Source organism: Leptinotarsa decemlineata, unplaced genomic scaffold (genome assembly GCF_025532065.1).
Source record: "Leptinotarsa decemlineata unplaced genomic scaffold, Ldec_3_MD MMD2_tig00026330_RagTag_RagTag, whole genome shotgun sequence".
In the NCBI taxonomy this organism is placed as follows: Eukaryota; Metazoa; Arthropoda; class Insecta; order Coleoptera; family Chrysomelidae; genus Leptinotarsa; species Leptinotarsa decemlineata.
The window spans coordinates 8,842,348-8,868,803 of record NW_027412690.1 but is presented as its reverse complement, the minus strand read 5'-3'; the positions used below and the strand labels follow the sequence as shown (position 1 = coordinate 8,868,803).

The 26,456-nt window shown below is 32.3% G+C and overlaps 2 protein-coding genes across 3 annotated transcripts; one reads left to right on the top strand and one right to left on the bottom strand.

Moving 5' to 3' along the window:
• Positions 1-607: 607 nt before the first annotated feature.
• On the bottom strand, positions 608-2,691 carry LOC111505639 (galactoside 2-alpha-L-fucosyltransferase Sec1). Its single transcript, XM_023160482.2, has one exon. It carries the CDS (start codon positions 2,261-2,263, stop codon positions 1,268-1,270), a length of 996 nt encoding a protein of 331 aa, XP_023016250.1. The 5' UTR covers positions 2,264-2,691; the 3' UTR covers positions 608-1,267.
• Positions 2,692-4,441: 1,750 nt separating this feature from the next.
• On the top strand, positions 4,442-25,056 carry Ranbp16 (Ran-binding protein 16). 2 transcript variants are annotated; one of them, XM_074182937.1, is made up of 13 exons: positions 4,442-4,613; positions 6,500-6,907; positions 6,974-7,666; positions 7,840-8,203; positions 10,509-10,824; positions 10,905-11,197; positions 11,256-11,415; positions 11,485-11,675; positions 15,533-15,744; positions 16,649-16,811; positions 19,314-19,391; positions 22,933-23,251; positions 24,630-25,056. In XM_074182937.1, the coding sequence occupies exons 1-13, from the start codon at positions 4,599-4,601 to the stop codon at positions 24,727-24,729; spliced, it is 3,312 nt and encodes a 1,103-aa protein (XP_074039038.1). In that variant the 5' UTR covers positions 4,442-4,598; the 3' UTR covers positions 24,730-25,056. The 2 variants fall into 2 exon arrangements, with proteins under 2 accessions (XP_074039038.1, XP_074039039.1); XM_074182938.1 differs by having other exon boundaries at positions 4,443-4,613; positions 16,649-16,787.
• The last annotated feature ends 1,400 nt before the right edge of the window (positions 25,057-26,456 follow it).

The window sequence follows — 26,456 nt, the reverse complement described above, 5'->3', positions numbered from 1 at the left end:
GTCGTACAGAAAAGTTGTCTAACATCCGTGATATAGGTATATGAGAGCTCACTAGCACACTCAAGTGTTTTGCCAAATATTAGTTTTATGATCTATTTTTGAACTACATTCTTAATTGTCTGATGTCCTAGGTTCTTGAGAATGTATAGACATGAACTTTCATGTTTTGTATATGTTAAAATTCAAATCAAAATATACTTTATTGTCCGAAGATTTGCATCTTGTTGGCAAAGTCCAAAAAATAGTTACAATGTTAATATAGAAAAAGTACTGAAAAAGTATAAATGTAGATATGAAAAGTTCCAAACATGTATAAATGTAAATATAAAAAAAGTTCTAAAATTGTATAGATAAAATATCACCATGTATAAAGTGATAGTACAAAGAATAAATTGCTAATATATCGTTAAAAGGATTCGCTAAAATACTCTTCCAAACTATAATAGGGTCTATCAACAAGTAGGTTCTTCACCGCCTTTTTGAAATGAATGTTGCTTAGATTTGCAGATCTCATTTCTAGTGGTAAGTAATTGAACCATTGTAGTAGGTATATGGAATTTTTGATTAAATTCGAAGTTGGGATGGGATGGAAAAATAAAAAATCCCAAACAGAAAACAATCTATTCATATTTTATTTATGAAAAAACAATTTACAGTAAATAAAAGTAGATCACAGTTGTATAGTATCGAAGCACAGTAAATTTGGCACATACTATTAGTACAAAATTAACAATATATAGATTTCTCTTAGAAAGTTACATAAAATGAACATTTTCACTCCACATTAGAGAATGAAAATTAATAATAAAGACAAGATTAGATAAAATATATTTAGGATAACCACAGGGTTGATTTATAGTTGAGGTATAGACATATATACAGCTATACACGGGGCTTCATGGAAATAGTCAAACTACAGAGTCGTCTTTTTTTTAATAATGACGTAGAAAGAAATGAGTTTTGAACTCCATTTTTGGAAATAAAGTCAAATTGTTAGGAATTTCTCTTTTGCTACAATTGCCCCATTTCCATACTGCCCGAAAATACATACAGAAATCTCTATATAACGTGTTATATGAAAATAAATTCACAGTCATTTCAATTTGGCACATTTTCAAAGGATAAATATTTGTTGAATGCTCAATTTTCAGCAGAATTTGTTGCAAAAATAATCTATAGTATTAGGTACCAGAATTTTTGTTCAATAGAAAAATAAATCATGAATCTTTTTTAGTAAAAGTCAGCCTTTTGAATGATTTTCGTTGAGTTATATGGTATGCCAGTTTTTCATAAGTTGTCCAATTCTGGCAGAAGAATGGTGGCTAAGATTGTAGTAGATGGTCTCTCCTCCAGCTAGAATAGCACCCCACTCACCAAAAGTGCCGTAGTCATAAATAGTGTGGTTGCATGATGCTAAAATCGCCATATCTAGTGCTGGCGAATTTTTCTGCCTTCTTCCACTAACATACACATTGGATTTGAAACCGAAATTCTTCCAGCACCAAAGAGGATCATCACTTACCATAACAAAAATGCAATTGCTGTATTTTTTCTCAAAAGTCTTCATCGCAGATATGAAAAAGTTATAGTCAGCAGGATGAATATTGTGTTTTCTTTTTAAATATCCAATATAATCAGTCCTTCTCACATGAACACCTACAAAAATGTGATTTAACTTGTTTGAAGTTTTGATAGCTCTGTGTAGTATTTGTTGACTTTTATCTAGTAGTTTTCTCTTTATAGTAAATTCTTGAACGATATCTTGGACCCATGTTAATACTAGATCAGGTTGTATGGAATATCTTGGTAAAATGATGCTCTGATTTGTGAAGTTCCATGTTTCTAAGGACTTAACGAAATGATTGATTTGCACAGGACAATGCCCTATTTCTTCAAATGTTGGTACTGATAGTTGTTCAAACACAAGGTCTAGTTTGATTTTGATACACCTTGGGATGTATGGTTCTAGGCCTGTTCTTCTAGCTAGGGCCCACACGGAGGCGTATTCCCACATCTGATTGCCCAGCCGCCCTCCTTGCATTATTGTTACTATCCCATACTGCGGACAGCGTCCCATTCTCCATATTCTTTTCTTCTTGATGTTGCTCATGCAGAGTGACTGTTCGAAGTCCGTGTAGGTTTTTGCAGGTCCCCTTTCGGTTTGTATATCGTATAAGGGAAATAAAAAAACATGAACGAATGATATAACACATAATGCTAGTATAATAGCTTTAAATAATAAATTGCGATTTGTGTTCAACATATTTGTTGCTTGTAGCAATCTATAGCTCTTCTTCTAACTCTAAGTTTAAGCATTTTACTATAAATATCTCACCCTGACTAATTTACTATACAATCTTCCCTACATCTTTATAAGTATTGATTTTTATCCCATCTCTGATTTGCGTCATCAAAATGGATGCTGCAGGGTAGTCTGTAGCAGATACAGGGGTAGTAGAAAGTTATGAACATACAATTTTTTCATCCAATATCACCAGCAGGAATATTAATTATTACTTATGCTGAAATATTATATCTAATCTTATTTATTATATTTCGAAAAACTGGTATAGGTAATTAATATATTGAACTCGATAAATGAAGTTTGAATAGTTCATTTTATGCGGAGAAAACATGAATTTCTAATATTTTCAACATAGAAAAAACAAATTATACATGTATATATTTAATGCTCAATCTTCCTTCCAAAAGAGGGCAGGTTTTTTACGATGATTTCATTTTCAGTGCCATCTATATTTTCTGATCAAAGTTCTGGTATTCAACAAAAATGGGGGTTTAGATATCCGAACACAAAATACCTTAAGAAGAGATACTCAACACGGAACAGAATCAGAACCACGAACTTTTTGAGAAATTCGAGGTGATAACTGTCAACTAATAGTTTCGTCGAGTAGTTAGTGAACTTGAACATTGTAAAAGGAAGCTAGTTTGGTTGAAATTATTAAAAGGTTAGCCTAAAAACCTGCCGAGATGAAATCAAATTATATATCTGATGAATTTGGGATCATTTGAATTTACAGTTAAAATGACATTTGAACACCTCGGACACATAGGTCACAGAAACATTAGTTATGGACATGTCCATAATCGTTGCCAAATGAGTACATTCTGAAAGGAATTCTATGACGTGACCTTGAGATAATAGAGAAAAGTTCTTAATTGTTCCTTCCTTTTTATCAGGTAAGCCCACCGACATAACCTATATAAGATTATGTCGACGGGTAAGCCAATAAAAATATTTAGTGAAAAGCTAAGAGAAGCAGAAAAGTAAGGAATATTCAAAATGTACAAAATGAGTGTACTTATGAGAACATCACTTCGAGAGTATTTCGTAGATTGAGAATATGTCTGAAAACTACAAACATTCCACATTGTTATGGAACAATACATTTTATTAGTATTATTTCATAATCATATCAATATAAATACCATTACTTTTGTAAACTTTAAACACTACATGAAAACCAAAGCCCAAACAAAACGTATTTATGATTCAACTCCTAGTAGCGCTGTTCCGACCCACCATAGGCCTCATTAGTGGTGCTAGACTAAACCACAAATGCGTTACTGTCCGGCAATTGAAAACAATAATATAATTTGATATCATTCCTCTCAATTTGGTTTTAAGTAATGGTTCAGTATGAGCACCTCTTCTGGATGATATAAAACACCATGTGTAAATGAATCTGACTTTTTAAGTGAAATGTGGAATCTCTGGCGTAAAATGAATGTATTAAAAACTCTTTTCTCAAACCAGGACAAAAATATTGCTTCTTGATGCGCGTTTCGCTAACCTGCAACATCAGAAGATAACTATATAAGAGTCTTAACAACTTTTAAGAAACGAGAATAACGACTGATATACCTTCAAAATGAACAAGTTAGCTCTTTTTGTGTTAGCCAAATTCTGTTTATTGTGTAGTAATTGCTAAATTTCAAATAATCCCTATACCATTAGTTTTGAAATATATTTCTAAGAATAATCTGTTAATGACAGAAGACCTGGCACTGCACTGCCCGCTCAATCGGGGGTCAAAAGGAATAGAGTTCATATGTACCATCATTTATATGTTCTTTGACCAAACTGAGCTATCCTTTCGAAGCTTATAATCTTCGATCTGTTTTTTCAAATTTTCAATAGCCATTATCGGGTTCGCTATTTGAACGGTTATTCAAATGTAGTCGCACAGTTGAAAAGTTTTTCGAGAGTCTGCTTTCAATAATCAGCTGAGTAACTATTCTGAACCGATTTAGAATTGTTGAAACTACGAACCCGAATCATATTATAAAGATATTATCTTTATACTATGCCCGAATACGCCTACAACTTGCTGAAGCTCAGTGCATTTGGTCCATAAATCATGTCTCCCTGAGACACAGATCCGAGTGACATCTGAAAAGTCAATGTCAATTCGTAGAAAAAAGAAACTGGTGTGTTTTTGAGTAAATTTGAGTGGAAGTGAGTGCTGTGTTGTGCGAGTGAGGTGATAGACAAATATCCGGCTTCCCTAGTCCTTGCAGCCGTTCTGCTTTTTGTAAACATAAAATTCACTGAAAACAAATGAACCCAGCTGAAAATGGCTGATGAGCAGGTGTGTTTATGTTTTCGGGAAATACAATAATTGTATCTTCTCTTAGAAAATGTCTGACAAAATTCTCATAACAAAGTGTAATTACCAGTTTTTGAAGTACTCACACTAACATCCTTTATCAGATTATCATTGTGCTATCTTATTCAGAGAGGCAACGATCATATAGATATTTGAAATTTATTCAGAAGATGGTCCTTTTATTTGTGGCTAAGTATTCAAAAGTTACACAATAAACAATGAATACATTATATAGAAAATTCAATTATGAAATTGAAAGTCATTCATTATTAGAAAATTTCTAGATTATGGTTATAATGTAGAGGAATTTTCAACTCGGGAATTATAATATACTGAAGGTGAATTCATGTACTAGTCTTGAGTCACATTTTTGAGTTGTAACAATTCATGTTAGTTATGACTGTTGCATTAATGTTGTCTTTGAAAATCAATCAAAAAAATTTTTATTAACCTTTGCAACCCTCATACAAGAAGTTTCTGAAGTTTCTCAAAGTAATAAAAGTGTTTTTAACAGATTTCTTCAATGAAAACAAAGCAATATGGATCTTGGCAATTATGGATAAATCTGAAATATCACTTCACTAGGAATAAAATAGTCAATTGGCATAGCAGTATAAAACACAAGACACTAATATTTACATTTCAAATGTATAATGCCAAAAATGCATCTCAACATGAACATAATACACGATATGGAGCTCATGAGTTACTAATCATTTTAAAGAAATCCATATGTATCTTGAAAATCATTCTCTTTCATCACACAAGACATCATACTTTCATTATATAATACTGTATCTCATGATATGCAAATAATATATTGTGCAACAAGTGCAGTGAGTTAGCTATTTCATAAGATGTGTATAAGTTGTGGCACGAGCAAATGCCAGCGCCGTAATCAGTGGAATAGATTATCTGCCCAAGTAGCATACTATACTTTTACTATGATCAAATCAAGAATATATTCAACTTTCTAATAGATATTTCAGTAGACTAAGCACATGTTGTTACATGATAAGGCAGCTCAGAGACTCCGTTTCTTTCAATGTACTTGAATTACAATATTATGGACTTGTTCATACATATTTCAAATAATTACATATATTAAAGAAAATGAAAACAGGTTCAAGAAAAATGGGGACTTGCACTGGCATAACACACGAATGAAAGGAAGTCTGCACCAAAGTTACTCACGATTACAAATCTGCCAGAATAATGAATTCCAATGTATCTGTTAGCTTAAACGAGATACCTGTAATATGTCTAACATGTCGTTTAGCATTAAACTCGAGAGTTTTCTGACAGAACAAATATTTTATAGTATAAAAGAGTTTCTCAACTTTCGCAAATGTATTTTTGTTTCTTAACTTTTCAAATGTGTTTTGTTTTTTAATATTAATTTTCAAATTTGTGACTTACTCATATTAATTCTTGAAATTTTGACTCACTAATTTTAATTATAACTTTAATTTCACTTGTATTTTAATTGTGTTAATCATCTGAAATGTATATTAACTTCCATTTTTCTGACTAGTCCGATAAAGATGCATCTGTCTTTGATGTATTTTTTTGTGATGAATAATTTGATTTGATATGGTATCATATCACATTTTGTATTATCTAATGAAGAACCAATAAATACTTTACTTTGTATTTGTAACACCTTTCAATTTCCAATATTTTCTGAAATATTTGTACATTTTCATTCTGACTCTCAACATGCCCTATCTCTGAAATTCATTAGCTTTCATCATGTGTTTTTGGTATTTTTTCCTTAAGTGTCGTAAGAAATACCTCCGATATTGATGACAGTACTTGAGAAATACATTGAGTTTTTTAGGTATATAATACAAAATTGTTTGTTGCAGGAGATAAGACAAATAGAACTTTTATGCAAACAGTTATATGAATCTCAAGATACTGCTGCCAGAGCAGAAGCAGAGAAAGCGTTAGTGGTCTTTCAAGATGGCCCTGATGCCCTTACCAACTGTCAAGTTCTACTCGATAGAGGAGATTCTTGCTATGCACAGTTATTGGCAGCCACCACTCTCACCAAATTGGTGTCTCGTAGTGCCCAAGCGTTAAGTCTGCAGCAGAGAGTAGATATACGTAATTATATCTTGAATTATTTGGCAACTAGACCTAAATTGCCAAATTTTGTACTACAAGCCTTAGTCACGTTGTTTGCAAGAATTACAAAGCTAGGCTGGTTTGATAGCCATAAAGACGAGTTTGTGTTCAGGAATGTTGTGGCTGATACTGGAAAATTCTTACAAGTAAGTTTTAAAAAGTGACCTGCTCCACTAATTCAGATGAAAATAACTTATGTATTTCTTTTCAAGGGTTCTGTAGAACATTGTATGATAGGAGTCCAGCTGCTTTCTCAATTAACTTGTGAAATGAACCAAATATCAGAAGTAGATGCCAATAGAGCTCTCGCTAAGCACCGTAAAATTGCCTCCTCTTTCAGAGATACTCAGCTATTCGAAATTTTTCGCCTTTCATGCACCCTTCTTGGAAATGCCAGAGAAAATTGCAAAAACTTGAATTTCAATGATGAAAGCCAGCACGGATTAATGACCCAACTTCTACGTTTGGCCCAGAATTGCCTTACTTTTGATTTTATCGGAACTTCCCAAGACGAATCCTCTGATGATTTATGCACAGTTCAGATACCCACGAGTTGGCGACCAGCGTTTTTAGACTTCACCACACTCAAGCTGTTTTTTGATATGTTCCATTCGCTACCCAATACTCTGTCCTCGCTGGCCTTGTCCTGCTTGGTGCAAATTGCTTCTGTGAGGCGTTCATTATTCAGTAATACAGAGAGAGCAAAATTTTTGGCCCATTTGGTGAACGGCGTTAAACATATACTCCAAAATCCGCAAGGCTTGAGTGATTCTGCGAATTATCATGAATTTTGCAGACTTCTGGCACGGCTCAAGTCTAATTATCAACTGGGAGAGTTGGTTATGGTTGAAAATTACCCTGAAGCAATACAGTTGATTGCAAAATTCACTGTTCAGAGTTTGCGGGTAAGTTTACATTTTCTGAAGGAAAAAAATATTTATCTTGTTCTACATTATATAAATAATGTATAATAATAATGATAAATCGTCTTTATTTCCTTTCTGTACTTAAGATATATGATGGAATTAAATCTGTTAGCGGAAGAACGGTTTTGAAAATTCAAAGTTTCCTCTTTCAGTTGTGGCAGTTCGCTCCAAACAGCGTTCACTACCTTCTCAGCCTTTGGCAGAGAATGGTAGCTTCCGTACCATATGTGAAAGCAAGCGAACCTCACTTGCTGGAAACGTACACTCCTGAAGTAACCAACGCTTACATAACCTCTCGCCTGGAATCCGTTCCAGTTGTAGTGAGAGAAGGTCTAGAAGATCCATTGGACGATTTGGGCATGGTTCAGCAGCAGCTGGAGCAATTATCTGTGATAGGCAGATGCGAGTACCCGAAAACGTGTGTGCTCCTCGTGCAGCTATTTGATCAAGCTGTGCGAAGATATTCGGAGCTTCTTGCCAGTCCCAGTCAGCAAATGGAGATCACTATACAGGAAGGTAAGAAAGTCAAGGCTTACATGTAGATTTGCAGATATTTTTTATATTGATTAATTGTATATATATAGTATATTGAGTATACCTGTTATTGACCATAATTATAGCAACATTTTAGAAATTCTTAATCTCAATCTTTTGAGAAAAAGGAGGGAAAACTTTGATCTAATTTTCATATGCAAGTTACTGAATGGCTTAATTGTTGCTCCTGAAATTCTAGAAAATATTAATTTCAATGTCCCAAACAGAATTCTAAGATCCAGCGATTTGTTTCACTTACGGTTTCATTCCAAAAATTATGGCTTACATAACCCTGTTGATCGTACAGTTCGACTTATTAATGAAAGAAAATTGGAAGTAACTGGTATATCTCTCAGCAAATTCAAAAACAATCTCTTAACTGCATGGTAGTATTATGATATGTATTTTATAATGACTTAAGTTAATGTACTGTAGTATATTACTTTATTATATAATTGTTAATTTTATTCTCAAATGGGGGTGATCCCGTAAAATAAATAAATAAATAACAGTGAACTACTATTCTAAGAAGTTACATATTATAAAAGAACCTAACCTAACCTTATGTCACTAAGAGATTTTTTCAATTCCAAGGGGATCGGCATTATTCTTATTAAACCATCTCATGCATCTGGACATTGGTGTGTTGGAACCATAGTTAGTCTAAGTTCAGTTGAATTGAGATTATTTGAAGTATTTTGACAATTGAAGTTGGAATATGACTTCATTTTGAAGGATATATACTTTAGAAATCTGAGTCATATTCCAGTGCTGATCCAACTAAAGAACAATATAAAGTTTTGAGGGTATTACATGAAAACTCTTTACCATTTCCTATTATAAATCGTAAAATTTTGCTTCCCTTTGTAGAAACATTATTGAAGTGTCTTTTGAAGTTCAGTTGTTAATAATAATAATAGCCTTTATTACCTAACAGTTAAAAACCATTCACAGGGTTAACTAAATATGTTAAAAAAAGTAATATCAATCCTTGTAATTACAAAGTTACAATTTGAGAAAATGAATGATGTTTAAAAAATCTGTTTTTGAATTCTGTTTTTCCGTTAATCAGCTCCATGAAATACTGAGATGCAGTGTCAATAATATATTCTAGGGAATCAAAATTGATATCACACAAATTTGAAATTAAAATGAAATGATTGCAAATGCTAAAGATAGGTGACTTGAGATATAAATTGGTTCTGGCCAGTCGGCTGTAAAAAGTTGTTGTACTTCTAGTTCTAAAATGAGGCACACAGAAATTTATAAAAGATAACACCTCCATATCATCCACATTGTTGTGCAGTAATTTATACAGAAAAATTATTTCAGCAAATTTTCTATGTAATTCAAGACTTTCAATATTGAATGTTATGGTAAGAGATTCATATGGAATACCTCTATCAGGATAGATACCATAAGATTTGAAGTAAATAAACTTTAGGAAACGATGTTGAACTTTTTCAATTAATTTATTATAGCAATGAGGAATGTTCCTCAATTTGGGTTATTACAGCATATGTAAGTTTGAACAAAATAAAGTTGAGTTTAATTCATGAGTTTTTCAAATTCACTTCGAAAAGTATTCAAATTGATGTTTCAAATGTTGGGTTTTGATTTTTAAAGGGATTTGTTTCTAATTCACATGTTGGCAACAGCGCCTATATCAAGTTGAAATAATTTATACGTACCTAGATATTCTACTTTGAAAAAGGAAAATTATCTTTATAAATCAACAATTAAGGCAAAATATAAATTATAGTGCAATACAACCTTCACAAGCCACATAAACGACAGTTGTTTTGTTATTTATTAATATAGAGGAAGATAGGTTTGGTGCACAAAATGTCATATGTCACAGAATGTCTCGGAACATTAGTAAACAGAACAGCACGCCTCTGAAATATGTCTTCTTTGTTTGTCTCATACAGGTAACAGATTCATTGTCCTTTATTAGCTATAACCGATGTTGCCAAATGGTGAAATAGAAACGAATCCCTTTAAATGTTGAATGCATTAACGCACTCCTCCCTTTGAAGTATTTAAATATTTTTTTGAAGAAAAAGGTTGAAATCATAAGTTTAAAATGCGTTGTTTTAGAGGTCTTTTATGGGAATTCCCCATGTAAGTATTGTGGTGTTGCCAACTAACAGCGTAATAACAACCTAAAGAAAATTACAGTGTCGCCGGTGCTCATTTTGATATCTTTTAGATGTATGATGTGGCTGGCTTATGTTTTTCTAAATTGAATCTTCAAATTTTCATTAATCTTTCTGTACTATTTCAGGTCAGTTGACGTGGCTCGTCTACATAATAGGTTCGGCAATAGGAGGAAGGGTGTCTTTTAACAGTAACGAAGAGCACGATACGATGGACGGAGAGTTGGTGTGTCGAGTGTTACAATTAATGAATCTTACAGATTCAAGACTAGTACAAAGTGGCTGTGAAAAACTCGAACTGGCTATGCTCAGTTTCTTTGAACAATTTCGAAAAATTTATGTAGGCGATCAAGTTCAGAAAAACTCTAAAGTCTACAGGCGATTATCCGAGGCTTTGGGCCTCAATGATGAAGCTACGGTGCTCAGTGTCTTTGTTAGGAAAATGTGAGTAGTTGTTGTAATATACTATGATTTTGGTTCAAATTCAGTTATGAATGAGCTGATGGACACGTTTTTGTTTTCAGTATAACCAACCTCAAATATTGGGGTAGCAGCGAACAAATCATAAGCAAGACTTTACAGTTGATGAATGATTTATCAGTTGGGTATAGCTGCGTTAGGAAACTGGTTAAACTCGATGAGGTGCAGTTTATGCTGAACAATCATACCAGCGAACATTTTCCGTTTCTAGGAAACTCCGTTGCCATCACAGAGATGAGGTGTCGTTCAATGTTCTATACCTCACTCGGAAGGTTGTTGATGGTGGATTTAGGAGAGGACGAGGACCGGTTTCATAATTTTATGCTACCGCTGACAGGTTAGTAAACTTAATATTAGAGTTGTATTTTGAATGAAACGATATGTTTGAATTTCAGCATCTTTTGAAAGTATAGGAACGCTACTAGCATCTTCCGATACACCCGTATTCGCTTCAGACGAGGCAAAGAAAGCGCTGATAGGATTAGCGAGGGATTTGAGGGGCTTGGCCTTCTCTTTCAATACAAAAACTTCGTACATGATGCTTTTTGATTGGATGTATCCTTTTTTTAGTCAACTTAATGAGCAATTTTATTCTTCTTGTGATCTTTCCTTAACTTTCTTTAGATACCCGAATTATACTCCTATATTGCTTCGGGCTATAGAACTGTGGTATCACGATCCTCAGGTGACGACGCCTGTTTTAAAATTGTTTGCTGAATTAGTACAAAATAGATCACAAAGGCTGCAGTTTGATGTTTCGTCTCCAAATGGTATATTATTATTTAGAGAGGCTAGTAAAATTATTTGTAGTTACGGTAAGTGATGTTTTATTTGTTTCAGCTTTTTTGTTAGGGATTTTGAAACTCTCTTAGTTGTCCAATGACCAAAAAATGTAGCTACACACATTCAATTCAATTTATTCATTGGTTTTACAAATTACAGTGAAAGTAATATAAAACACGTCACAAATTGCATATAGGTAGACATTTCACATTTGAAACTGACAATTTTAAAAATAGAGTAAGTAAATTAAAATATATTATTGAATGAAAGTATCCAATTAGCTGGAATAAAATTCTTCAATATTATAAAACATTTTTGACAACAGAAAAGTTTTGAGATGCTTTCTGAATTTGAAGTCAGTAGTTTCCTTTTTAATTGATTCCGGGAGCTTATTGTAAATTCTTACGCCATCGGAGATAGGTCCCCTAGTTACATTTAAATTATTTCGAGGTGTTTTTAGACGGTGGTTAAAACTAGTTGAATAACTGTGATCATTACTATGAGTGCTAATGCTTTTTTATTTTTAAAAATTTAGCAAGATATTTCTAGAATATACATGCAAGAGAAAGGAAGTATTTTCAGATTGGCAAATAATGGTCTGCATGATTCTCTCTGACTTTTATTCAATAAAGTTCTAAGGCATTTTTTCTGCAGTACAAATAATTTCTGAGCTGCTGTTGATGAACCCCATAATAAGATTCCATATGTGTCATTCATAATTATACCTGAAAATTTTATGTTTTCGCATTGTTTTAGTTTTACTTCTCCCATTTTAATTTCTATGTTTTCCATTCTCTTTTGTCTACAGTGAAATATTGAAAAATTTGTTTCAATAGAATTGACATATAATTTGTTTGTTGAGAACCAAAGTATAATTCTTGTCATTAAATTGTTACATGAATCCTGGGAATTCAGACCAATCAACACTTTGCCTTGTATTGAAAAAATATTAGAACTCGCAGTTTATAATCAACTCATTGAATATCTAGAAAATAATGATATTTTACTAACATATCAGTCAGGTTTCAGAAAACACAATTCATGTGAGTCTGCATTACAAGTCACAATATCAAAATGGAAAGAATCAATAGATAAGGGACATTATTATAGCCGTATTTTTAGATCTTAAAAGAGCTTTTGAGACAATTGATTGCCACATATTACTAAATAAACTGCAAGGTATTGGTATCAGAAAAACTGTTTTGTTATGGCTGACTGATTATTTAGCACAACGGTAACAGGTAACCAAAATAAATGATTCAGTGTCATCATCTCGCGATGTCATTTTCGGGGTACCTCAGGGGAGTGTTTTGGGTCCTATATTATAATAAATCTACCTGATGATATAGATACCGTCCATTGTTGTGATTTCATGAACCTTTTTGCAGATGACAACTTGTTATTAATTTCAGGAGATAATATATGAACAGTAGCTGATCAAATGAATAATGAACTAAGAAATTTTTCCAAGTACATGAATCGCAATAAACTAAAAGTCAACACCTCCAAAACAAAATATATGATCTTATCAACTGGTTATAAGCTATCACTCATCAACAATCTCAACATAAGATTACAAATTGCAGGTGATGTAATAGAGTTCGTAAGTGAATTCAAATACTTAGGTTCCATGGTGGATAATTGTTTATCTCTTCATGCTCATTTTGATTATTTATTTAAAAAAAATACAAAAAAAATATATTTTTTCCCAAGAATTTCATCTCAGCTTTCGATGTACTCAAAAATCACATTATATAATTGTATAATCCAACCCCATTTTGATTATTGTGCTAGTCTCTTATACTCATTTGACCAAAATAAGGTATCGGCTTTACAAAAGTTACAGAATCGTGGAATGAGGATTATTTTACAAGTGAATAGGTATTCCAGTATATCAAATATGTTGAGTACATTGCAGTGGCTGTCTGTTTCCCAGAGACTGTACAAGATAGCAATGATATTCATTTTCAAACTAACACATAACTTGCTTCCAACTTATTTTGAAGAATTCTGTATATATAAATCTCAAATCTATAATCACTTAGCAAGAGCGAGTAGCTGCCAAAAATTCCACCTTCCTCGAACTAATTTGACTAGTACGATGAAGTCTTTATTTTATAAAGGCTTCAATGAGTGTAACAAACTCCCACTTTCGTTGAAAGATTCAATAAATGTTTTGCAATTCAGAAAAACTCTCATGAACTATATAATATCATCCTTGATTTTCTTTTTTTCTGTTTTGTAATATATTTATTATGTATATCCTCATGTTGAAACCATTCTGGAATCATTGAAAAATGATTTTTATTTTTTTTCTTCTGTCCTATCATTTTTGTTATTTATGTCATTTATTTTAATATTTTTAAAAATAATGTATATATATTGGGATGTCCTAAAGAAATCAATAAATATATTATTATATAGTTTTGTTAGATGGCTTCTAAGGAGTCTTCTGCTACTAGGATCGACAGATCATCTGCGTAAAGTGTTAGTTTGTTATTTTTTTATTATTATTACACAAATAGGAATACAAACAGAATAAATAAATAGTGAGTAAACAAAATATAAATGCTAAGTACATTACACTATATAGTAATGAATATTAACAAAAAACTAAATAAACAGTATATGTAGAACCGATAACTAATTATAAATAAAAATAGATTTCACATATTTTTTAAATCTAAGGAAAGGTATTCATCTAGGTATTTAACAATATCTGCTATCGATAACGAGAACAATATAGGTGCAAGGACATTTCCCTGCGGTACCCCTACACTTATCGTTATCAAATCTGAGCAGTGTATGCTGTTTTGTCCATCATCCTTAATGTGAGATATCTGAACATATTAATTTCTACCATCAAGATAAGACCGAAACCATTGATGTGTATTTCCTCTGATGAAATAAATAAATAAATCCTATAAATCCACAGCTTTTGTAACAATCAATCGTGTGGAACACAGTCAAACGCTTTGCTCAGATCGCAGTATATTCCAATTGGACATCTTTTTTTGTCTAATTCTTTTAATATGTCTATGTATGTTTATGTTGTTGCTGTTGTGGTTGATTAACGAAGAACTGTTTTAAAAAATTATCTAGGCTGTAGAATTCAACATGTCAACGACGATAAAACTCTGTCCTGAACAAAAAAAAATGAATTTCGAGTTCCCTAAAGAAAGATGTAGCTATTAGCTCTTCAATATGAAAATGGTAGGGCATATACACTCTTAAGCTGATGATAATGTTATAATATACCAGGCAGAAATCTGGAATCATCCAAAAAAGAAATTGAAAATGATTTCAAATCTTCTTAGAACTAACAGATTCTTAGCTCCAAATTAAGGATCAATTCAAATTAATAATAACTTTCAAATTCAGGAAACAGATGATGAAAAATATTTAGCATCATTTCTTGATATTCAAGTGTAAATTACAAAGCAACTTCCTAACTGAAAAGTTACAAAAGTTCGCTCTTGAAATTTAATCTCTTCAAACAGTTATTGGGAATTTCCCAGTTGTACCATGGCATTATTGTATCATTTGAGATCAATATTAACACGAGGTATGTTCGAAAACACTTCTAACTTTTGTGCCTCAACACCAACAAACCAAACATATTAAACAGCTGAAACTGTGAACATATGTTCGTGACGAGTGTAACAACATGAAAAATTAAAAAAATCGCCTATCGCATGTAAGTAGCCCGCGAAATTTGAACATTCACCTTAATTTTTCTACATACCTTGTATATAGAAAAATTTTTCAATATACCCATCAAATCTTCTGTTCCAAGAGAGTTAAAAGTGGATATTCCACAATCACAATTAATTTTGAATTTGAATCAATTTGAATGTGTAGGATTTTCCACAATTTAATATTTTTTCAGGAAGTAGGATATTAAATGTAGAAGTACCAAAAGAGCAAACATATCCCCTTAAGCTGAAGGGCATTTCGATATGTTTTTCCATGCTCAAAGCTGCTCTATGCGGAAGCTATGTGAATTTTGGAGTTTTTAGACTATACGGCGATGAAGCTTTAGACAATGCCTTGAATATTTTCGTAAAATTATTGTTGTCCACTCCCCAGTCAGATCTATTGGTAAGTAACGGTTTTTTGTGAATATTACCAGCACTTTGCTTACATTGTTGTGAATATAAATGAAGCTGACATTGATACTAACCTTTTTTTATTTCATTTATGTTTATCTGCCAATGTTTTCATAAATATACTACCAGATGATGTACCAGATGAAATAACATTTTTTTTCAATTAATATTATGTCTAACGGATATGTTGTCGTGCCCTGCTGCAGTTAGTTTTTATAATGCAACAGTTTCATTGATGCTGTTTCAATTGGAAACTGAATGTGTTTATGCAGGTGTGGCGAAATGTTCAGTAATATTGATAAGATTAGAGTAAGAAATTAACTTTTGTCACAGAGTGTAATGAATAGACTTTGGTAACGATATCAGAAACCAACAGTATTCGAGAACGACAACAAGAGAACCTGTCATCATAAATGTGTTATAACCTCAAAATTTCTGCTCAAGTTATGTTTTTTTCGACTTTCCTTGTATATATGTCATTTTTCTCCAGTCACTGCAATGAAAAACTCATATTAAAATAATATGCTAGTACTTGAACCTTCAAACTTTTATGTTTTTGTATGTGTATGAAATTGATTTTAGAAAAAAAAATTGCCAACTGAAGGAAATGACAATGTTTTGAAATATTTAAGATGTAATCTAGTGAGAAATTTGGTTGTCCAATTAAAGTTGTCCAACTTCTATCTGTCATTTGTTGCTTGATAATATTAATTTTTTTGTCTGAACATGTCAATTGGAAAGTGGGAAGTTGAATGTATAATTATGATGTAACTTCCTATATGTTAATATTTACTTGCTAATCGAGCATGCCTAAATTCACCTTAAACGTTCCTTACATTATATGTTTATAGCAAAAGTCTACTCCATGTTGTTTAATTGCTTTTTTTTGAATGCAGGATTATCCCAAAGTATCTCAGACGTACTACGTTTTGCTGGAGTGTCTAGCTCAGGATCATATGACGTTCTTGGCGAATTTAGAGCCACAAGTATTCCTTTATGTCCTGTCATCGATATCAGGAGGACTAACGGCCTTAGGTGGGCAGCTAAATAATTTTACAGGTCTGTACAGTACAGGGACACAGCAAATGCAAATAAAGAAAATGCAGAAAAAACTTCAATGCAGACTTGAAGTATTTTGTTGATGCATGGTATGTTTGCGTGTGTTCTCATAAGTCTGCATTGATTTTTTTTGAAGTAGTCTTTCAAACCTGTAGATTCCTTAGTTGAGGTTGTTGTTTTTGATGTTTTTGTTCAGGTCTGCTGCTGTTCAAACGTCTCTGACTGTACACAGTATGTTTCGTTGCATTCCAAGTAGGTGAAATTGTTACAATTTCGGTTATAGTTGTCACCGACGAAACTGCTAATGTTAATTTATTACTGTTGATTTATTACTGAAGGCAAAATGAATTCTCGGAAAAGATATTTGAATTGAATAACTTGATTGTACTGAGTAGTGTCACTAGACTTTGAAACTAAATGGGAATTTTCTTTGCTTGTCTTCAGTATGAAATGAACATTTGAATAATTTATTTGCACTAGAGATATTTGGTTTAGAAATAAGATATATGTCACAAATCTCAATTCCTAATTTAGCGACTAACACTATCATTTTGCATGAAAAATCAACTGGATATTTCTCAATTAACAATTTCATCTGCCTGAAAAATATTAACTGATTTCATTTTTACTAACATATTTATGTTTTTATATCTTGACAAAAACAATGCATATGTTTCTTGGGGTTGAATGTATAGGAGATTGTTTTGTATGTATACCGAATGCGAAGCCATAATTAACACTTGCATTTCTGTCTGTCTGTGCACCCAGAAAACTTTTTTGAATAGCAGTAAAAGTTGATGAGTATAATTGAAGCCTCTGATGTAAAATGAATATAGTGAAAACACTTCTTCAGTGTTAATTTTCTCCTGATGATGGTAACTTGGTCAGCGAAACAAGCGTTGACTGACAGTATTTTTGTTCGGGCGAGTTGTTTGTCAAGTCTCTAATTTTTTCAAAGTATACATGATGGAATGAAACTGGAACATAAAACGGTTACATTTGAGATTGAATAACTCAGGTGGATCTGACTAAATCTGACTTTGAAGAACAGTTCTACAGATCTTTTTGTGGCTTCCACCACAAATAAACAATCGGATGAAATTATAGAAACGGTGTTGTGCTCACTATTTTTTCGTATAACTAAAGTGAAGAATAAAAATTAGGAATATTTTTCAGTTTCTGAGATTTATGGTAGTTAGTTCAACAGTTCTGTTGAATTATTTGAATCTAATTAGTTCATATCTATTAAAATCTGTTTTTCTGATGACCAGCTGATGCCCCTTTACAAACGACAAACCTTATGGGGTTAAAGAGGTCTTACCTTTTAACGTGCGATTCCTAGCAATATTATAATCCGGTACTGATGAAAACCATCATTCCATCAGTTATTATTGTAATGAACAAAACAGAAATACTGTTCCTCGACGCACTTTTGGCTAACCAAGTTAAAATAATCAGGAAATGAATAAAACTAAATCCTGTGGCTGTGTTAATGTTTTTATATAATCTGAACAAGCCACCAAATAAGGGTTATTAAAATAATTTCTAGTATTGTATAGTATTAGTATCACTTGTGTTATTTTGTTATCGTTTCTAATGTAAATCACTATCTTTCTTAATAACTACTTTCTTCCTGTATTTTCTACAGATAACAGGTCGTAATTAACATTAGCATCAATAACAAAATATGATGGGTTATCCAGATGTATATAAAAATATTAGCACAGCCTAAGTATTTAGTTTTAGTCTTCTCCTGATGATGCTAACCTGATTAGATTCATTTTATGCAAGAAGTTCCAATTCTACATATGGACCTTCCTCAAACAATTTCCAGGCAAAAACTAAAAAGAATGATCCTAACCGTATTGTTCCTCAGACGTGAGGTGAACGCTTTCGTAATGTATTATTAAAGTTCAAGGTAAAAGTTGTCTTCTTACAAAAATTATATAAGGAGCTCATTTTGAATAATTTTTTTTACATTACAACAGAAAGGTATTACTGGAATGTATAACATACAAAAAATGACATGTGCATGAATTAGTTTATGGCTGAATCAGAAATAAAGTTCAGCGAGAGTACTTTTAAACAAATGAACAGTAATAGGCATTGGCTCAATCACATATAATTTTTTGTTGAGATAGTCAGAACAGTACATTATATGAATTTGTAATATGAGGTAAAAAATATGTACAACTTCATGAGCTCAATGGGATAAAGGTTGATCCACACTGTTGGGATAATCTACATAGAAGATTAAAAATCAACTCGAATCAAGTATTATCACTATTACAAAACGAATTCTATTGTATTGTGTATTGAAACTAATAGCATAATTATTCACATGCAAGGCAACTCTCCTTTATGTAAATTAGAATAATTGTTTGGAATAATTAAGTTAATACGGATTTTATTAACTGAATTGCTTTATTTGTTCATATTGTGTGATACTCTTTGGTGTTGGACTTTTTCTGAAATTTATTCAGCAAATTTCATGTATTTCAGATACGATGGTGTGTACGGGGTGTTGTGCCACTTTGGATCATATAGTGTCTTATTTGTTCAAACAACTGACACAAAAAGGTAAGTCTTTTTATTATTTTTTCCAATCACAAAGATTTTGCAAATTTTTCATACCATTCTTGGTTTAAATTAAGTTTTCAACACATATAGTCATTTATAATAACATCTTATAACAATGATAAATCACAAGATAGAACTTTGTAGTAATTTCTGTCATTTGAAATGGAACCAGTTGAAAAAAATGCATATAGAAATTTTAACTCTGAAACTAGTATTGTATTCAAAAACTTTCATATTCAAAATACTTGTATAGTCTATACGAAGTTAATCCGAACAGACTAATATCTGGAAAATAATGATTAGACTACGGCCCTCATACCATACAAAGAAACTGCCCACGTTCAGTAACTATTTAATTTTTGTTAAATTCCGTTAAAAATGTTATAAAAGAAAAAACGTTTTCTCTATGTTAGCCTGCGAACTCTTCAAGCAGCAAGAGCAGGGTTTCTCAAAGTGGGGGATGCGAACCACTGGGGGTACGTCATTGAGTCATAAAATTAACATAATGGCGGCGGCTAGGCGTAAAATCAAAGTGATTTTAAAAATATGTCTTTCATTGATTTTTGGGGCAGCAAGATATCAAGAATATCCTGAGCTTTTTGGTAAAGCAGTTAAGTTTCTTTTGTCCTTCTTGACAACTTACCTATGTGAGAGTGGGTTTTCAAACCTGGTCATGATAAATAGAAAATACAGAAATCGACTCCATTTGTGACAAAAAACGAGCCCACTCATCACATTAACGTACCCGCCAGCGTGCATCAAAACGTGTGAACCAAAACGACCACTATGACAGCATTAGACGGATTAATTATAATTATATTATTTAAGTACCTATCTATGCTTTTTTATTTATATTTTAATAAAATAAACTATTGTAGTATTTCTTTTTAAATAAAATATTTCATTTGTTTTATTACCTAATTCTAAACATATGTATCTATAGCTTTTTTATATTATTTTTTAATCCAATATCTATCAATAGTTAGCATTTTTTCAAAGGGGTTCGCCGTGGTCTTGAAGGTCTAATAGGGGTACGTGGTACAATATGTTTCAGAAACCCTGCTATAGAGAAACAATATTTATTAACCTTTGATGAGTCCAATTTACCAACCAATGAAGCATTGTTGTTGTCATACGTGAGGTTTATTAAAAATGAGAGAATAATAATAATAATTTTATTAACCATTATCGGTACATAATGTACATATGATAAGTCAATAATTGTAATATATGTTATATACATATTAAGAATAAATATAATAGTTAGTCATACTTGAATAACAAATTGAAGAATAAAGATAAAATATAAGTATAAAAACATAAAACACGGCACCCAATATATAAATGTTACAATTTAAAAACAAATACATATATTGTATCACATTGGGAATTATTCCCAGGAATTATCACTCCAATAGTCTTTTAAACTATAAAAAGATTTCATATGATTTTGACTCCTTGATTGAATCAGGTAATTCATTGTAAAGTGAGATAGCATTGTATATTGGAGAATTTTTAAATTTATTTGATTTGTGTGAGGGTATCCTTAACATACCACCATGACGTGTATGATAATAATTATGAGTAGAACAATTCGTTTCAAAAGATGCAAGATTATTTCTTACATAAGTCACACATTTGAATATATATATATATATATATATATATATATATATATATATATATATATATATATATATATATATATGCATGGAACTGATAATATATTTTCCCTTGCAAGAATAGGTTTGCAGCTATCACGATAATCCATATAAAAAATCAGTCTTATAATGCGCTTTTGGGCAACACATATTCTATTAAAATCTCTACCACACAATTTTAACATCATGTGCCATGGCTATTCCATCAGTTATATCAACTCCATCTGGAATGTTATTTTTTCTATTGTAAAATTTCATCAAAACAGATTTGGAGGTATTTAATATCAAATGATTGCATTCACACCATGACGTAAATCTATCAATAACCTCTTTGACTCTTGTTAATACATCTTCCAGTGTAGACCCAGTGATTGTCATTGTGGTATCATCTGCAAACATAGTTATGTGGTAACTACTATTTGCCAGAAATTTAGATACGGATACAAAAATCTGTTTTTAAAAAATCTGTTTTTCTGTTAATCAGCTGCCGCCCCCATACGAACGACAACTCTCAGAAGTTGAGAAACTTGTGCGAGCTAAGGACTAACGAGGTCTTACCTTTTAACGTGTGATTCCTAACACGGTGCTCCTAAAAGGAGAAACCATTTATAATTCACTGGAAAAATTTTGTGATGAGAAAGGAATTCCACTGAAGAATATTATATCAGTTGCTACGGATGGCGCTCCGGCTATGACAGGACGTCACAAAGGCTTCATAGCGTACTTAAAAAATAAAATTCCAGATGTGCTCTCTGTACATTGCGCCATTCATAGGCAACATTTTGTTGCGAAAAATTTGAGTGAGTGCCTCTCTCAATCACTGCAATATATCATCAAAGCAGTCAATAAAATCCGAAACAGCTCTTTAAATGACTGATTATTTAATCAGCTTTGTGTTGCTAATGATGAAAGATTTCAGCCAATTGCTATTTCACACAGAAGTGCGTTGGTTATCAAGAGGTGACTGTCTGACTCTATTTTACAATCTATTTGACTCTGTAATAGAGTTCTTGGGAAACGAAGACAAAGAATTGCACGACAACCTCATCACTTCAAACAATGATATTGCATACTTGACTGACCTGTATAAATTATTTAATGATGTCAATCTCCAACTTCAAGGTGACGACTTGAATTTGATTAAAATAAAAAATGTCATTGCTGCTTTGTAGCCAAATTCCTCTTATACAAGAATAATATTGGCAGACGTGAGTTTCGCAATTTCCCTAATTTGTCAGCAGTATGCTTCATCAACGACGACTTGCTTGTTTACTCATAGAACTAATACCGAACGAGGTAATAAAGATGAAATTCAAAAATGGATACCAAAAATTTTGGCTACAAAAGCCAATCCCACAATTTTACCCTGGATTCTGGTCTCCACCGTTTAATGATTTTTGAAAGCATTCCCATCAGCGTATTTGTGTTTACGTGGATTTAGTGCTGTGGCAACGTTGCTAACTAAAAAGAGAAATCAGTTGTATATTACCGAACGCGGTGACTTACGACTGTTTTCGAGTAAATTCGAGACTGATATTAACAAATTTGTTAAAAATTTTAAAATTCAAATTGAAATGTTTGTTTTAATAACATGAATAAAAGTTTTCCTAATATTACAAAATGGTGTTTTACATTACCCTCATCAGAAAGTCTTATTTTCAATGACACACATAATTCAATTATTAAAATAATGACTGTGATTGTGATTCTTAAGATGTAGTGAAGTAAAAAAATTTGGGGGGCGCTAGACAAAATAAATTTGAGAACCTCTGCTTTACATCATTCAATAAAAAATATTACCCACAAAAAATTCACTGAAACAGAGATAAAAAAAAACGAATCATCATTTATTACTGACTCTTCATTTTATGTTTTGACAGTTTACCCGGGAAAGAAGCAGCGCATTCCTATGGCACCCAACAATGATGTGTTCCTAAAGGTATTGGAGGTGCACCCGGAGATCCTGCAGCAAATTCTCAGTACCGTTTTGAATGTGATAATGTTCGAGGACTGTCGTAATCAGTGGTCGATGTCGAGACCGCTGTTGGGACTCATTCTCCTCAACGAAGATTACTTCAGCCAAATGCGCGAGAACATAATCAGGAGTCAAGCCCCCGATAAGCAGGCGGCCATGGCTCAGTGGTTCGAGAATCTCATGGACGGTATCGAGAGGAACCTGCTTACCAAAAATAGGGATAAGTAAGTTTTTTTTGTTTGTTTGGGAAAGTCGTGAAGCAAAAGGGACTGTCCATTTTCAGCAAAGGAAAAATCGAGGTGATTTACCAAGACTGAGCAGTACTAGACTAGAAATAGTTGAAGAAATGATGGTCGTGGTTGACGATACATTAGAGTTGAAAACTCACCAAAAAAATTGTTTTTTTGTCATGAGTTTGCGACTAGTCATCTTTTTCAATTTCATTCAAAGGCCTTGAACAATGATTCCGCTACACTTTGAATGTGCGAGTCTAATTTCATTAATGGTTCTACATTACAACTTTCCTTGTGTCACGAAAATGTTATGAACTACCTTCAAATTCTAAGTAAGATACATCATTCATTCAAATCAAATCTCATGAAGTCAAAAAAAAAGCTGATTCCATTCACATATTCTTTCCCTTTTTTGTACTAGTATCCACTATTTAAACTGGTTTTGAATGAATTTGATATTTGTCCAGTATATTCTAAACCTCTCTTACAATATTCATTACCAAATCTAACAAAACGTGACAAAGTACTGTGATAACCATAATTTGTGCGATGGTAGGGAACTTTGAATAATCCAGACTTTCGAATAGGTCTGTTTGGAACTTTAAAATAAATTGACTGGAACAGTGAAGGACAATCTACCACTCCCGATAGTATCTTATAGAGAGTACTCAAGTCAGATCTTGTTCTACTACTATTCAAATTTTGCATAACTTGTATATAATCGTATTCACCATATCGCAGATTCATTTTAAATGCTATACACCTCAGAAATGTTCTATGCACTCTTTCTATTCAATTGATGTGAGTTCGATAATATGGTGATCACACTGGTGAGGCGTATTGAATAACCGAATATACCAATGATAGATATAATGTTCTGAAAGCCATAACAGATAGGTTTTTAGTATTTTTAGAAATAAAACCCAATAATTGAAAATATTTGCTAACTACGGAGTGTGTAAAATTTAATTATGATCAAATATGACTCCTGAATCGCGAATTTCAAAAACTGTATTTGTTTGCTTCAATTTTTATTTTAGATACTATATTCTATTGTATTTTTTTCTGTTATATCTCTCAATAAATATGTAATGTTTTTGTTTTAATAATTCGACAAGTTCTAAACCTGTAAGAGTCCATTTACCAAAGAATTAAAGGAATAAAAATCCTTCATTTATATATTATGCATTTTCTCGTATTTTGATTGAATTTCAAGTGACGTACTGTGTAAACATCAATATTTTTAAATTTACTGATATTTTTACTGCTCCCTTACTCATTTCTGATTGAGTTTGTGACTCACCTTGTATATGCTACTTATCTTCAGTAGTGAATAAATATTGATATACTCATTTATTTTCGTTTGCAGGTTCACTCAAAACTTGTCAATGTTCAGGAGGGACATAAACGATTCTCTGAAAGGGCCCAATGTAAATAATTCGTCTCCTAGTGATATGATGACTTCATAGTGATTTAATAATAGCTCTGAATACGTGAGGTTATGTGCTGGTGTATGTTCTGTGACATATTGTTAATTAGGTACACTTTGCATTTACTTCTTTGAAAAAATGTGTATTAGCGAAAAGTGTGTACTGTTTTGTTGACTATTGGCATGTGTTGCAGATACTTGGGCGACTGATTTTTTATAAGTTATTGAGACATGAGAGTATAAATAAATGCATTGATTATCTATGTACAGTGTTTCGAAGTGCTGGTCAATTATGAATCAGTCGAGCTGACTTATATAAAAGAGAAATGATAATGAAGTATTTGAATGAAATAAATGATTTAGTAAATTTTGGGTGTTTTGTATCCAATCACCTTGAATCGTGCCGCAAGGAAGCTCTATTAAATGATTATCATTTTGAAAAGTCACCAACAAAGAATTATTTAATTACGCCTGTTCATGAATGAAGAGTTATATCCAAGAAATTGGTGTCCATTGTGGAATTGAATTAATGAAATTAAGATTGTTCTCCTACGCGGTTTTTGATGGTTTAAAACATATTAAAAAAAGTCCAAAAAGGGGTGTCCTACGATTTGAACGATCAACAGAAATTGTCCATTTTTTTTTTGCTTTTGAGCAACCAAATCAATATTTTATGGATCTGATCGTCACCTGTGATGAAAAGAGGATCCTCTACAACAAGAGACGTTCAGGACAGTAGTTGGACACCGATGAGTCATCCAGGCACTTTCCAAAGGCATCAGCCCACCAAAAAAAACCATGGTTACGGTATTTCTTTCCCCTTGCAGATTTCAAACTACATACGTGTATTTCACTTAAGTAATTCTGAACAATAAAAGTATATTTCAAAATTTAAAGTAAAGCAGTAATTTTGTAAAATTCCAAAGAAATGCTTATAGCTACAGTTGAACTAAATAAAATAATGTAAAACACGAAATTGATTATCAGCATCGAAACCGGAACACGAGGTAAGTGGAAGAAATAAAATTAAATATTTTTAGCCATCTACAAAACTCCCCTTGCCATTCAAGAACACCTGAAAGTCCAGTGTCCTAATGAGTTACTAACATTTTTTGATTGCACGAACTTTGTACTAAATTTGTAGGTTATATTTCTTCATTATATCCAAGGAACCATTCAGGAGTAGGAGGGAATGAAGATGTCACCCAGAAGACGCCATCTATTGGGCCAACAGAAAACCAGAATCTTGACTAGTATTACTGATGAAATCTAAGGCATATCGAAAGAGCGCTGTTTTGTTTTGAGTCATAAATTCGACAGTTTTTGGATCGGTTTTCATACAGATTGAAGAGTGAAGGAAAGCGACTTGACAGAAATACCTAATAAAACTTCCTAAAAACAAAATTACCAAATATGAATGGAAACTCTTCAAGATAAAAACTAGAAGAAACTGTCTATCATCTATTTTCCTTTAGAATTTTTTTTTGTTTCACACTGCACATCACCTATTCAATTGGAAACTGAAACAGATACCAGTCATTGGAAAGGTCTCATAATTAGATAAATCTGTTTACAAGAATCACTTCTACTGTCAACCTGGACCCAGGATTTTGGGTGGAAACAGTCGTTTTCAACTTCTCATCAACGGTAAAAAGACAGTTTGAAGGACAATTCTGAACCTAGTTACTTCAATCCCGTCTATAAGCCTGGAATTTATGGAAAAAGCTTTCTTTGGAGATATCATTGTTCATATAAAAAAAATTCTAC